A 15,736-nucleotide genomic window follows, 5' to 3' on the forward strand; every position below is an offset into this window, starting at 1 on the left:
GGTGAGTACGCAAGGCGGATCCGCTTGGAAGTACTTATAAGGATGGCACCACTTTCGAGATTTTGATTCCCGAATTTTGACGAGAAATGAATTGGTATTCCAGTTACTTTTTTGCATCAATGCATGAACCGATTTTTTCTCAATAAAATAACTGGAAACCGGACGTGCGTCTGGTTGACCTCCCTACCTTTCCTTCCTTCTGTTCTTCTTCCTCCTCCTTCTCCTCCACTACGTCGACTGGACCCCTGTCTGCAACTTCATCCTCAGCCTGGACTATCCCGAGAACTTGACATCGCATTTACGTAGGCGTTTGCTTTCCGCATCGCATGGGAAGATTGCGCGGCGCGGGACCACTGCGGCGACGAGGAAACTATCGAACATGTTCTCTGTCATTTCCCCCGAAACAGCGCGCACAGGCGGTCACTCGCGACCGCGCTGGAGCGTCAGGACAACCGGCCGCTTTTGGAATAGAGAGTCCTGGAACGCCGGCCTATACGGTCATCCCGCCACAATACAGCGAAGCCAATCTTCAATTTTTTTTTTTCGTTCGAGAGGACTATGGAGTGAACTGCAGTTCTCATGGACATTCACGGCTTTCCCAATCTTTTTTTTTTCGTTTCGTTGATATTCCTCGCCGCTGTTCTTTCTCACTTTCATTTCCATTACCCATACCACAGTGCATGGTGGCTAACAAGAGCCTTATCCAGTTAACCTCCCTGCCTCTTCCATCCATTTTTTCTATCTCTCTCTGCCATGTGCTGTGAAGGATGATTGTGTCAGGAAATGTGGGGGGGAAATTTTTGACCGCAAGAAAGATTTAAATCGCACTGGATGTCTTAAAATTCTTACGCTCCGGCACTTTACGCTTGATTTACACGTTAAACGCTACGATAAACAAACATTTGTGTGATTCTGCGAGTGCCACAAATGAAACGTGAGTAATCAGTTTCTATAGTGTTTGGTATGTTTTTTATACCCGCCTTAAGAGCTTGAAATGCTTTACTGTTGAATATTAAAAGGTCGTGATTCTAAATCCCATCTCCTACAATTGCATTCTTATCCGGGTGATGATGATGATGAAAAACTTTATTTATCCCTCTTTAAAGGGAAGGGGGCAATGGAATAGAGGGTGGGGGAGGAACTACTTGAAGTAGGCCTCCTTTATCCTCTCAGGCTACTCCAGGATGGCCTCCTGAAGATCGGGCCTGGAGCTGCGCAAGGCAGCCTCCCACTGCTCCTCACTAGAAATTAATTGCTTGAGGAAAAGGGGAACGGGGTGCTTAGGGCACCCCCACATGATGTGGTTTAAGTCTGCTTTGGGAGAGACACAGAATTGACAAGAGGGAGAAAGGTAAATGGCGGGATGAATGCGGTGGAGGAGGTAAGGGGACGGAAAGGTGCGAGTCTGCAGTTGTCGCCACAGAACTTCACACCTACGCGAGGATTTGCCCATAAGTGGCGGAAAGGCTAAGCGGTCTAATCGGTAGTGTGTGCAGATGTCATGGTAAGTAATAAGTCGGCATGCATGGAGAAGCGCTTACGTTTCCAGCTTTTTGTGCATATTGAAGGCGCTAATATGATAAAAATTAATCAGAAACCCTCGAAAATTGCGTCTGTGATCATTTCTGTATTCATTTGTGACACTGTATGCAATCAATCAATCAATCAATCAATCAATCAATCAATCAATCAATCAATCAATCAATCAATCAATCAATCAATCAATCAATCAATCAATAAATAAATCAATCAATCAATCAATCAATCAATCAAACGAGCAAGCAAGCAATAAATCAATCAACATTAGAATCAATCAACTAATACACTTATGCATGTCTGCACATTTCTGTTCTAAATATACAAGCGTTTCTGCGAAGATGCTAACCATCTTTTTAAAATCACCTGTGGCAGATAGCACATTTCTAATCCTTCAGATGGATTTCCCAAAAAGGCGGGCATTAATTATGCTACATCTAAATGCTTATGCTACACATTAAACAAAGTCACTAGCTTTTTTAATTATTTAGTTTATAGTAAGCATTGAAATTTACGAATTGAAGCCGCCATGAGTTCGCAAGGCGTATCTACTGAAAACAAAGTTTTAGGGTGACAGCAGCTTTGAGATAATAATTCCCGAAGTTGGCGATAGAATATATGAACGTCCCCGCTACTTCTGTGCTTCTAGGTGACGTTTTCTTAAAAAGTAAGTGCAGTAACAGTGCGTTTTTACCTCACGTTCGACTGCGCATATCTCGAAACCGGTGTCATCCTTAGTATTCGCTTCAAGTGGAGATGTCCTGCAAGCTCACTGACTAAAATTCCCAAATTGCATTATATAGTAAAACTTAATTGAGTCAGAATAAAATTATAGCTTTTTTGTTATTTAGTCTATTATGGATTTCAATTTCTCGGGTGAGATAAGTCGGCCTATTCGAGTCGACCAGCTGAAGGACTTCAATAGGGATATCTGCCACAGGCGATTTGAAAGTATTCTTTAATGTCTTCCCCGAAACACTTTGTATTGCTCCTCAATCAGTATTGAGTAATGGCAGATTATACCATCGGCTTTTCGTCGAGTGAGATAAATTATCTTTCGGCCATGATTTTGCTTATAAAGCCCGTATGTATTTAGGATGACATTGCACAGGTGCACATTGAATAATGCGAGCACGACACAAGACGCATCAGATGGATACTCTAAGATGTCAAAGCGATAGTCTCGCATAAGCGGATGCGGAAATCAGGCCATGAGTGATTAATTTTATCTTAGCGTGGCCGGTAAGACAAAATATTTGGCCTTGAGGGTGTGTTTGTGCTGCGAAACAAGGCATGAATAGAAAAATAAATTTTTGGGTTTAACGTGCCAAAGCCACTTTCTGATTATGTGGCACGCCGTAGTGGAGGACTCCAGAAATTTCGACCACCTGGGGATCTTTAACGTGCACCTAAATCTAAGTACACAGGTGTTTTCGCATTTCGCCTCCATCGAAATGCGGCCGCCATGGCCGGGATTCGGTCCCGCGACCTCGTGCTCAGCAGCCTAACACCATAGCCACTGAGCAACCACGGCGGGTAAGGCACGAATAGACGCTCTACTGTTCTTTTATCGCACAAACGTAGACCAATAGCGGAAGAAAGCAACAAAGCAACAAAGCAGGAGCTCAATACAGTACTTCGCTCAATAAAAATATTTAAAAATAAGTCTCCATAGATACTGAAACTGTGCCCTTTTCTGCAACAGTAGTGGAAACTAGACATATTTTGTCAAGCGAAGTCTTTTAGTGCGTGCGCGAAAAGCTACCGTTATATATTTACCAAATTTAGGGCTACCTTGATTATTTAGGAGCAGCCAACTTGCTTCACAGAGCTCGTGCCAACGTCCTAGACTCGCGATTGACTAAAAAGCTGCGCAGATTGGACAGCTCGGACATTTCGGCACAGACGTCGGGTGCGGGCGCAACGGATACAAATAAAAGTATTATGTTCCCCTACTATGCTGTCAGAGTGAATGTCAAATATATAAGACGAAGAAATCTGATACCGCAGTAATGAGCACGTCGCTGCGTTCGAGATTCGCTGCTGGGAAACGACGTCGGCGGGCATGGGTACTGCTACAATCGTTATTGCCAGTTCCGTGGAGAGTTGTGCTATTCTGATTGAACCATCAAACCGGCCAGCGACAGCGCGCTCCGGTCCCGCGAACCTACGACAGACTACGTGACCGGAGGTTCCCATTACGTGCGGGCCGGCTGAGATTGCTTCCAGCGTTCAGGGGCGCGTGGCGTGCCTGTTTGAAGATATTGAACCGCGTGAGCTGTTACTTCACTATCAGACTGGTTTTTGTAGCTTTTTGAGGTTCAAGAGTAACAGGGAAGGCGGGGAGGGAGGAGGAGGGAGATATAATCCACAATCCTTGAGCACAAAGTGATTGGTTCAAAGACGTTCAACCGGGAAAATTAACACTCTGTAGAATGAAGAGGAAAATGTCGATGACTGAGTATTGCTAACGCTATCTTCTTCGCAGACCACATCGCACGACACGCAAAAAGAGATGCTTACGTGCTTGTGACTCTTCAATTTTCCTGCATTAACAAACCATTGATGTACTGTGGCATACTAGTCGCATATTGTTTTGTTTCCTAATATGCGATTTCTTAGTGTAATTTATTGCTCAATGATTCAGAAGAAAAAAAATGGGAGCTTTGTTTTAAACCTGTAGAAAATAGTTACGAGAAATTGTCGGCTGAAAGCTCCCCGAAGAATCCTCTACCGCATGTGTAGTCATCGGTTGATGATTTGGGCCACCTCGCAACCACACCCATTTGCTTCGTTAGTGGTAAATACTCGCCCATTGCCACAGCCTCTCGTCAATACAACGAACAGCCTAGCAAAACATTTCTCTCTGTGGTTTACAGATCTGCCATTGCTGTTGTTCTGCACTTGGTGGTGTGCAAAAAGCTCGCTAATGATAAAGGTGTAAATTCAATCGAGGGACTAAACAACGCTTAAAGATAGGTCTGTTTGAGATCAGGTTTCCTTGTGCATGTGGTCGTTTAAGAGAATAATAAATTCTGTGATCTCTCATGCTGAAACCACGATCTGAGTGCGAGGCACGGCACACAGTGGGGGTTGCGAATGAAATTTGGCCATCTAGATTTTTTTTTTAAACCTGCACCTAAATCCAAGTACCCGAGAGTTTTTTTAACTTTGGCCCCATCAAAAGTCGCCGCCGTGATCGGGACAAAACCTGTGACTTCGACTTCAGCAGTGCAACGCCAAAGCCGATGCACGGTTACATTTAGAACAAAGCGAGCTGGGTGACCGCGTTTCGCGCTATGTACCGTTGCTGCTCCCGCCTGCATTAGCGGACAGTAGTCCCGCGGCAAGCCACCACGCGCACTACAGAGAGCATTACCGGCACTGCCCGAGATTAAAAATTTGGTCAACACATAAGGCGAACTCTAGAACACCTTCATTAATAAGGCATCAACACATAGGCTATCCAAATATGTTTAGTAATTCTGTATAATCAGCTTATTCGTCGTCCATTTGAAAATTCATGAGAAAAAGAAGGGAAGTTCATAATATCAAAGATGAACTTTTAAAAATTAGGCAAGCGAAAGAAAAGAGAGGTATAGTCATACGTTGTATAAGCTTTGTTCTTCCCAACGACAGCTTTAATTCCTTTGGTTCGTGTTCTTTCGAAAGTCTCATATGTGCATCGGTATCCGGAAGGAAATTTTTCTAAAGATGACGATGAGTAAGCTATGCATCGTGTTCTGCAATTATTGCGGCTCTGCTTGTGCGCGAATAATTTACTCTCCTGAGTAAATGAAGTCCGGTGCTGCGTGATCGTGAGAATAAAACCTCTCCTGCAGGTTACACTTTAAGGAGGCCTTAAAAATACCTAATACAAATGTTGTGCCGCCCTTTTCGTTGTGGTGCTTTTTTTAGGTTAATAATTAAGTGAGTCTAACTATATAATTAGAGAGAATAAAAAAAATAATTTGAGTATCTCCAGGCGACGGCAAACAACACTATCTTGGTTCTGTCCAGCTACATGGCATTCGTATGTTTTTGGATTTAGGCTAAAACTAGGTGTGGCACCCTGTATACTTGCAAGCTATATTTAAAATGAGGTCGAATAAAACGTGTTTTCACTAATTGCCCTTCATGCTGTAGGGGACAACGGCATAAACAATTACATTGTTGTAGTGCAAACTATGTGAACTACACAATAAACATGAAAAGCGCTGCATACCTTTGAAGCGTCATCTAAACAGAACGTTATTGCAATCGTTAGTGAAATCCTCATGCACGCTTTCGGAAACATACAAACGTACTGACCACGCATACGATATTCTGATAAGCCCTCTATTGTTTTCGATAGGACAGGAGCAGGATTCCAGTCTTCAAAACTAAGAAGGCGTGTGGATAGTCTGGGTGATTTATTGACTTTGTTCATATGGTCAAAAAAGTGAACACCGGAGGCGAATAACACGTCAAACATGAGCATTGATACCACAGCCCCATCTTTATTCTACATTATCTCCGACACTACTTTGCTATTTAATGTACAGTCAAAACATACGCCAAATGCTTTACATTGTCTCTGGGTTGTCGATTTTTACAATGTCATTATTTATGAGGAAAAGGAATACACGGAACAGATAATGTCTCATCAACCCTATTGAAATAAAAGCCCGCATTTCGCCAAAAAATTATTAGGGAAATGCAAACAAAGAAAAACACGTTACTTTTGCTGTTGCAAATCATTCAGGCCTGCGTATATCATAAATTCTGAAATTACCAGTGATTTACTCTATAATTACTAAAAGGTCAATAGTAAACGCCACAAGGAACTAGTCTCGGGCAATCTTGAAATTACAGAATTGAAGCTTTGCTACATGAATTTATCAATAGCCAGACTAACAGTTGTCCTCAGATGTTACTCTGCAAAATGTGTTACGAAACATACTGGGATTACTGGACATTAGGCATCGTTCCTACCTCATCGCGACGAACGCCACCATTCATTATTTTTTAACGTTATACAAGTGCTGTATATTAATGCCAGAAGCGAGTAGTTGAAAATACATGTCAGTGTACTCCTTCGCCGAGGCCGCTAATAAAACTTCAACGTTTCAATTAAACAAATGGAGTGACAGCTTTCAATGATTTTTCCCCTGCTGTTTGGTCAGCTATTATTTGCTGACCAAACAGTTCGTAAAGCCTGTTCAAGCTTATCGATCAAGTGAAACGTCTTGGGGCGGCTGAGCCAAACTTCGGAATGGTCCACGTTCTTCGCGCGTTCCGTGTATCCAGAGACTGCGCTTGTGCGAAAACAATAATGAATGTGTTGTGTCGGCTGGCGCTCGTCTTGATAAGAGCACTCTACGAAGTGCGCATGCGCCCATAAAGTGTTAAAAGGAGAGTGCCCCTTGCTAGCGGCCCTCTCTTTCTTGCCGAGCCTCAACCCACAAGCATGGGCTAATAAACGTTTCACCTCGGAGCTTGTCTGATCCTTTTCGACACGCCTGGCGCAAACGTAACACGTGGCGACGAAGATGGGATTTTGAAGAGCTGCGCAGCGTCAAGGAAGGCAAGTGTTCTCGGCATTCAGCCTCTGTTCAGTATCGACGATTGAAGAGTACTGCTTTTTCTTTTCTTCGCTGACTGATACCATGAACGAAGAAGCCAGTGCAGGTTCGACGCAGTTCGCTGCTCAACTGGGCCACATGGAACCATTCGACGTTTCCTCGAATGACTGGGCGTCGTACGAAGAACGGCTGACGTCGTTTCTTATCGTCAACCGCATTCCCGAAGGTGACAGAGTACATGCATTCCTGAGCATCATAGGCCCCAGTACCTACAGTCTTCTGAAATCGCTGGTTGCCCCGGAGCTGCCTTCAGCCAAGAGCTTCGAGGTACTAAAGAAGGCGCTGGGGGACCATCTGTCGCCGAAACCGTCGGTCATTGGCGAGCGAGCAAAGTTCCACAGGAGGCAGCAAGTCGAAGGCGAGTCCATTTCTGATTACATTGCCGAGCTACGGAAGCTAGCACGCACCTGTGATTTTGGAAGCACGTTAGATGAATCCCTCCGGGATCGCTTCGTCTGCGGCTTGTTAAGAGAGGATATACAGCGAGTGCTGTTCACGGAGGATAGCAAGCTTACGTTTCAGAGAGCGGTAGAGCGCGCTGTGGCTATGGAGGCGGCAACGAAAAGCACTGCGGAAGCCCGTGCAGGGGTGTCTACAGCCAACCTCATGCATAAGGTACAGGCGACTTCGAGTGTCCAGTCGCAGGCATGTTTTCGCTGCGGGTCGCCGAAACATTCCGGCAAAGCGTGTCCCCACGTAAATGACAAATGCTATAAGTGCAACAAAAGGGGACACCTACAACGAGTTTGCCGTAGCACCTCCAGCACGTCGCGAGGCAAACGCCCCTTCAAAGACACTGTAACTACGTTATCGGTAGTATCCCGTTCGGAAGTGGTATCCGTAAAGGGCGTATCTGCTCCCAGTATTGAGCCCATCATGGTACCGATGAAAGTAAATGATGTGACAGTCCATATGGAGCTAGATACAGGTGCCGCCGTCACAGTCATGCCTTTCAAACAATACCGCCAATTTCTTTCATCAGCCAGGCTCAACCCGACAGAAGTGAAGCTCCGCACCTATACAGGAGCCCTGGTGATCCCAAAAGGCGTCCTGCAAGTCAAGGTGCAGCACGGTGGCAACACGGCGAGCCTTCCTTTATACGTCGTCGACCAGGAGGGGCCGCCGTTGCTGGGTCGGGAATGGCTTCAGGCAATTAGGCTGGAGTGGAGCAAAATCTGGAACGTCCACCAGCTGCCAAGGTCAGAGCTGCCTTTTTCTTGTCGTTTAGAGGAAAGGCTACACGCCTCGATCGCAAAATACGACTCTCTATTTAAAGATGAGTTAGGCATGATTACAGAAGAAAGGGCCGAGCTGTATTTCAAGCCTAATCAGGCACCGAAGTTTCTCAAAGCAAGAAACGTGCCGTTCGCACTGCAAAAGGCGGTTGAGCTTGAACTTTCGAAGATGGAAAAAATGGGCATCATAACGGCCGTTGTCACGTCAGATTACGCAACGCCAGTGGTACCCGTTATCAAGAAAGACGGTGGCATACGTCTCTGTGGCGATTATAAGGTGACAGTGAATTCGTGCCTTGACGTCACACGTTACCCGTTGCCGAAGGTCGATGACTTATTCGCGGCTCTGTCTGGTGGCATTCATTTTTCAAAGATCGACCTAAACCGCGCTTATCAGCAAGTGGTCATGTCTGATGCCTCAAAGCAATACCTAACCTTGAACACGCACAAAGGATTGTTTGTCGTCAACCGATTACCTTTTGGAATTGCTTCCGCGCCGGGGATTTTCCAAAAGATAATGGACACGATGTTGAAGGACCTCAAGGGTGTTTGCTGCTACCTAGATGATATTTTGGTAACTGGGAAAACCCTAGAAGACCACTTAGCTAATCTCGAAGCGCTGCTGGGGCGTCTTCAAAGCCGAGGTGTCAGGGTAAAGAAAGAGAAGTGCTCGTTTTTTCAATGCGAACTTCACTACCTTGGGCAGAAAATCAGCGCTGAAGGCATTGCCCCATTGTCAGATAAAGTTGACGCACTTCTCCAGGCTCCAGAACCAAAATCAAAGAAGCAGCTTCAGTCTTTGTTGGGCGTTGTGAACTATTACAGTAAGTTCGTGCCCCAGTTAGCAACGATAGCTCAACCATTTTTCAGACTTCTGCAAAAAAAGGTAGCGTGGCACTGGGACGAGCATGCTAGGAAAGCGTTCAACCAAGTGAAAGCGCTATTGGCACAACCACCTACGCTCGCACACTATGACCCTGAAAGACAACTTAGGCTGTCATGCGACGCTTCTCAGTATGGTGTGAAGCGGTATGAGCCTTCGAATAGAAGATGAAGAAGCGCGGGAACCGGGGGGACAGAAGAAGAGAAGAGAGAAGTGAGAAATAAATGTAGACGAGATGGACGCCAGTTCCACAGCAATGCTTTAAGTCTACTGTGTCCTTTAACTAGGAACGCTACAATATTTTGGCGCAGCCGACAACTGACTCCAACATGTGGGTGACATTTTTCCTCGAGGAGACCTCCGCAGAGAAGATCATCTTTTCGAGATACCAAGCTCAAGACGAACCAGCGGTGGAACTACCTCGCGAACTCAACTCGGCAGACCTCGTGAACCTGGTTTTAGAGAAGGCTTCCATAGACATTGCTGAACTACGTCGGAAGGGTGCGGTGAAAGTGAACTTGCGTCTGGCGATCTTCGACGAATTAGTTCTTGAACCCATGCGTCGAAAGGACACTGCATCACGGTCTTCGACAGAAGAGGTGAGCCTCGTTTTGAAAGCTCTTCAGCTACAACAAGAACAGATGGCGCAACAAAACCAACTGGTGACGTCACTTATAAGCTCTCTAAACGCTGAGAAGCCGGCGACTAAATTTGTCGAACCCGATACTTTCGACGGCAAGTCTTCAAGCCCAGAAAGTTGGCTTGAATTCTATGAATATGCCGCTGGGAAGAACAAATGGCACTCTAATGAGGACAAAATTACCAACATGCGTAGTTATTTAAGAGGTGTTGCACGTAAGTGGTACGATCTGCACATTATTGAAGATGTTGGCAACTCTTGGCACCAGTGGAAAGAAAAATTCTTGAAGACATTCCGAAGCAACCCAGTGCAAAGATGGGACGCCGCGCTCAATTTCAAATTCACGCAGGGCTCCCCCGTCGAGTATTTCTTTGAAAAACGCCGCCTTTTAAAGCTGGCCGAGCCTATGCTTCCTCCTTCTGCCATAGTAGCTCTAATAATGCACGGATTGCCCGCGGAAGTCCTGAAGATAGCGCAAGCACGATCACCTAAAACTATAGACGGGCTCTTGGAGTGCCTTCACGACATACCATCTACTTCAGACGAAAATATAACCGCTGGCTCAAGCAGTCGCTTCAGACGGACCGGCGCGGATTGGTCAAGCAGTAATCCGCGAGAACCGAGCCGCCTTGCAGGCAGTACAGAGAGCTTGGGTTGGCCTGCTCCCAGAGGTCGAGTGAATAACGTCGACAACGACCCTGTCCCCATACTTTCAGACGCTCAAGAGTCTCCGACAACAAAAAACTAATAAACAAGGGTGATCAGTCCGACCCGATGACCACAACTGAGACTGTTTATTTAACTTGCTCTAGCTTACTTCACATTCCTGTCAAAGTGGGAAATAGACATATGATGGCTTTGGTTGACAGCGGTGCTTCTGTGTCTATAATAAATGCCAAGCTGGTAGATTCAAGTCACCTGCATAGTGGAAGAGTACTACGGGTGCAAGGGTACGATGGAAAAGTGACAATGCATAATCAGTGGGCCTCAGTAAACATCGAGTTCCAAGGTCATGAAATAGAGAGTGACGTACTGGTGATAACGGGGGTGACGTACGACTTTCTGCTATCCAGACCAGACATAAAGAAACTAAAAATCAACGTATATTGGGACGATGCAGTTTTAGTGGAAGGACTATCAAGGGAAGAGACACAGCAAGATAGAAAAGATAACCTGCGAATTGTCAAGTGCGCGGAAGATATTGCAACGACCTACCCTGAACTGGTATGCGTAGGAAGCTATCCACAAGAGATGAAGTCGCACAAGGTGCCTTTCGAACTAACTGACAAGACCGTCATCCGAAAATCACCTTATAACATGTCACGAGAACGTAAGATATGGTTGAAGAAAGAATTGCAGGAGATGCTAGACGCCGATATAATCCGGCCTTCGGTGTCACCCTTCGCTTCTCCCATAACTATTGCGCCGAAGGAAGATGGAACTTTCCGACTGTGCACAGATTACAGGGTTCTCAATCGCCAAACAGACCTTATACCATTTCCCATGCCGAAGATAGACACGATTATAGATGAGACAGGTGGTTGCCGGATTTTTTCACGCATTGACTTGTGCAAAGGTTTCTGGCAGATCCCGCTAACCGAAGAAACAAAAATGTACACTGCTTTTATCACGCCCTTTGATCTGTACGAGTATAACCGGCTTCCTTTCGGCTGGAAAAACTCGCCAGCATGGTTCCAGAAGATTATGAACGAAGTCCTGAAGCCTTTTCTGGGTGTCTTTTGTAACGTGTACATAGACGATATTATCGTCTTCTCCAAAACAGAGGCTGAACATCAGGAACACCTTTCTCAGGTATTAAATGCCTTGAGCTTGGCACAACTCAAGGTTAATTTTAAGAAAAGTGCATTCTTTCAAAGAAAAGTTGTGTTTCTTGGAAGAGTATTTGATGGGACTACCAAAAGCACGAAACAAGAGTCCGTCGAGAGAATATCCCAACTGGTTAAACCGTATGACGTCCACTCATTGCGTGTATTTTTGGGATTAGCAGGACATTTCAGACCTTTCATAAAAGACTTTGCTATAAAAACAAGATGCCTCACGCGCCTAACGCAGTAAGAAGTTCCATTTGAGTGGGATGAGGAATGTGAGAGAGTCTACCGTGATCTGGTGCACAGAATCTCTGCTGACCCCATTCTACGCATACCAGATTTCACTTTACCCTTTGAACTGAATACCGACGCCTCACATTATGGAACAGGTGCAGTCTTGTACCAGAAATGTCCAGAAGCATCCGGCCGAGAAAAGCGACATGTAGTACGCTACTACAGCTACACCCTCAAGCCACCTGAAGTCAACTACACCACTACTGAAAAGGAAGCTCTTGCTGTCCTTAAAGCAATTCAGTACTTCCGTACGTACCTAGAAGGTGCGAAGTTTACTTTGTTCACGGATCACCAGGCACTCACTCATCTCTTGAATATGACCCAACCTAAGGGACGTATCGCCAGATGGGTGAACTACTTGCAGCAGTTTGATTTCACCATCTCCCACAGACCTGGACCCCTTTTGACTGATGCAGATGCATTGTCTCGACTGATGATACAGGCCAATAAAGAACAATCGGAAGAAATCAATGAAGTAAAATTGTGGGAAGGCACTGAACAATTAATTTTTATGGCAGGTCGCTATCAAGTCCCGCCAACGCTGGTTCCCAAGGTGCTTTATTTGTACCACGATAGCCCAGAATCTGGAGGACACGACGGATTTTGGCGCACATACAACAAGCTAGTCAAGAGATTTACGTGGCCTCACATGAAAGAAGACGTCAATCAATACGTTCGTTCATGCCACATTTGTCAAGTCAACAAAGTGAAATACAAGCAGCCTACAGACGCCATGATAATACCTTGCCACTCGAACGTGCCTTTTGAAGTTATACACCTGGATTTTGCCGAGCTAAATAAGAAACGAGAAGGAGTCCGAAAAACGCAAGCTTTTCTTCTGGCCATAGATGAGTGCACCAGGATGGTCGCGGCACGGGCAGGACAAGAAGATGCGAATAGTGTCATCGCCCTCCTCAAACGGGATATGTTTAGGACAACCAGAAAGATCGTATGTGACAACGGACCAGCGTTCAAGAGTGAAAAATTAGCAAGATGGGCTCGAGACCACAATATATCAAATTCTGTGCACCATACCATCCCGCGGCGAATGGGCTTGCAGAGCGTGCTATACGAGATGTGAAGCAATACATCAGGATGTACGATAGTTTCCCTGGTGGATGCAAATGCTCTTTAGAAGCAGCTGTAAGACATCACAATCGCTCCTACACCAGTGGCTTGGGATGCAGCCCGCAGTTCGCTTCTTCAGGAGAGACCCCTATTCTTCAAGCGGACCTTGAACTGGGGCTGTTAGACAATCTCAAGATCGTCGAGGAAAGGAAACAAAAATCACAGGAGGAGAGGTACCGTAAACGAATGAAAAAAAATTTTGACAAGACACATTGCTCAGCTATCCCAGACATTCAAGTCACCGACCTCATCCTAGTTAGGAAAGGAGTAAGAGAATCCAGTGCCAAATTTTATGGTCCTTACTCTGTGACAAAGACAGCCACTCAGAAAGGAATATTGAAGACTGTGTGGTACATTGGTGAACGGGGCTCAGTTGAATGTGCTTCGATTGGAAACGTTTTCAAGTATTACCCCAGGAGGGGTTAGCAAAAGAAACCTGGAAGGGTGAAGCGGTATGAGCCTTCGAATAGAAGATGAAGAAGCGCGGGAACCGGGGGGACAGAAGAAGAGAAGAGAGAAGTGAGAAATAAATGTAGACGAGATGGACGCCAGTTCCACAGCAATGCTTTAAGTCTACTGTGTCCTTTAACTAGGAACGCTACATGGTGTAGGAGCGGTCCTATTTCATGTCTACGATGACGGAAGGGCGCGGCCCATGGCTTACGCTTCACGCACGCTATCTGAAGCGGAAAAGAAATACAGTCAACTGGAGAAAGAAGCGTTAGCCATCATTTTCGGTGTAAAGAAGTTCCACTTCTATCTTTATGGGCGCTCATTCACATTGGTCACAGACCATAAGCCGCTTCAAACAATATTGGGCCCGACAACCGGTATTCCCACCATCGCGGCTGCTCGTTTGCAACGCTGGGCCGTTACGTTGGCAGCCTATTCCTACAATCTTCAAAAAATCGAGCGAGAACGCTGAAGCCGATTTCTGCTCGCGTCTGCCGCTGCCAGTTCTTGAAGCGGAAACCACAGAAACAGAGGAAACATTTTATTCGTTGCGCTTGGACTCGTTGCCTGTTTCTAGTCGAGATATCGCGGCTGCCACATGTAAAGACCGAATTCTTTGTCAAGTGAAGGAATTCACAAATGTAGGATGGCCCGCGTCGATCAAGGATGAACAGTTGAAGCCTTTTTTTCGCAGATGCAACGAACTGACGGTGCATCAGGGATGCGTCATGCTGGGCGCAAGAGTAGTCGTGCCTGCAAAGCTACAAGGGTTCGTTCTGGACGAACTCCATGACGGCCATCCCGGCATCGTACGCAGCAAAGAACTAGCACGCAGCTACGTGTGGTGGCCAACTCTTGAGGCGGACCTGGAACTTCGCATCAGAAGCTGCGCTAGTTGTCAAGAGCAACGTAACGCTCCAATCAACGCACCTCTTCACCCGTGGTCATGGCCGACTTCACCGTGGCAGCGTGTTCACGTAGACTTTGCGGGACCTTTTCAGAATACCATGCTTTTAGTGGTGGTCGACGCACATTCTAAATGGCCAGAGGTTTTCGAAATGAGATCGACAACTACAGAAAGCACGATTCGTTGTTTGACTGAGCTCTTCGCACGTTTTGGTTACCCTGAAACAATTGTTTCCGATAATGGACCTCAGTTTGCTTCGCAGGAGTTCAAGCACTTCGTGCAGGCAATGGGAGCGCGCCACGTCCTCACGGCTCCCTACCACCCCAGCTCCAATGGGTTGGCAGAGCGTTTCATCCAGACCTTAAAGAATGCGCTGCGCAAAGACGGCACAGGAGGAACATTGCAGGTAAAGCTGCATAAATTTTTGCTGTCGTATCGCAACACGCCACATGCGACGACTCGTGAATCACCGGCGGCATTGCTCCTAGGACGACGCTTACGCAGTCGGCTAGATGCCGTAAAGCCTTCCGTGGGGGAAAGAGTAGCACACAGACAGTGCACTCAGCCATTAAGTCGTCCGTGTCGCGAACGTCACTTCTTGGTAGGCGACAGCGTGTTAGCACGTAATTATTCTGGAAAACCAAAGTGGACTCCCGCTGTGATTGTTGCTCAAACAGGACCTGTCTCTTTCCAAGTACGTGCAACCACCCCGAGGGGCACATTCACCTGGCGTCGGCACCAGGATCAGCTGTTACAGAGGCCTGCAGAGGACGTTACCCCTAGGCATGGAACAGCTGGCGAAGTTACGACCAGCGAGTTCCTGTTTTATCCTGAGACTGCAGGCGCACCAGTTCCTTCCAGTCCTCAACCGCCCATGGTAACTCCGGTTGCGCAACAGGCAACACCAGCACCCGCCGAGGCAAGACGCTACCCCATGCGAGATCGTCGCCCACCGGATAGATTCCAAGCTGGACTCTGAGTGACTGTGTGCTCCATTAAAAGGGGAGGTGGTGTTGTGTCGGCTGGCGTTCGTCTTGATAAGAGCACTCTACGAAGTGCGCATGCGCCCATAAAGTGTTAAAAGCAGAGTGCCCCTTGCTAGCGGCCCTCTCTTTCTTGCCGAGCCTCAACCCACAAGCATGGGCTAATAAACGTTTCACCTCGGAGCTTGTCTGATCCTTTTCGACACGCCTGGCGCAAACGTAAC

General features: G+C 46.4%; 2 protein-coding genes across 12 annotated transcripts in view; both read left to right on the forward strand.

The window, feature by feature from the left end:
• Positions 1–15,736, forward strand: part of LOC135905513 (cell adhesion molecule Dscam1-like) — a 910,071-nt gene that overhangs the window by 481,904 nt on the left and 412,431 nt on the right. The window lies entirely within an intron of this gene.
• On the forward strand, positions 6,981–15,601 carry LOC139057409 (uncharacterized). The gene is made up of 2 exons (XM_070535537.1): positions 6,981–8,359; positions 14,317–15,601. Exons 1-2 carry the CDS (start codon positions 7,185–7,187, stop codon positions 15,506–15,508), a joined length of 2,367 nt encoding a protein of 788 aa, XP_070391638.1. The 5' UTR covers positions 6,981–7,184; the 3' UTR covers positions 15,509–15,601.

This window comes from Dermacentor albipictus, chromosome 3 (genome assembly GCF_038994185.2).
Source record: "Dermacentor albipictus isolate Rhodes 1998 colony chromosome 3, USDA_Dalb.pri_finalv2, whole genome shotgun sequence".
Classification (NCBI taxonomy): Eukaryota; Metazoa; Arthropoda; class Arachnida; order Ixodida; family Ixodidae; genus Dermacentor; species Dermacentor albipictus.

Coding starts and splice junctions, on each gene's coding strand:
- LOC139057409 (XM_070535537.1), top strand. CDS start 7,185: ATGAACGAAGAAGCCAGTGCAGGTTCGACGCAGTTCGCTGCTCAACTG. Junction 8,360..14,316: donor AACGTCCACCAGCTGCCAAG/GTCAGAGCTGCC, acceptor TTTTTTTCGCAG/ATGCAACGAACTGACGGTGC.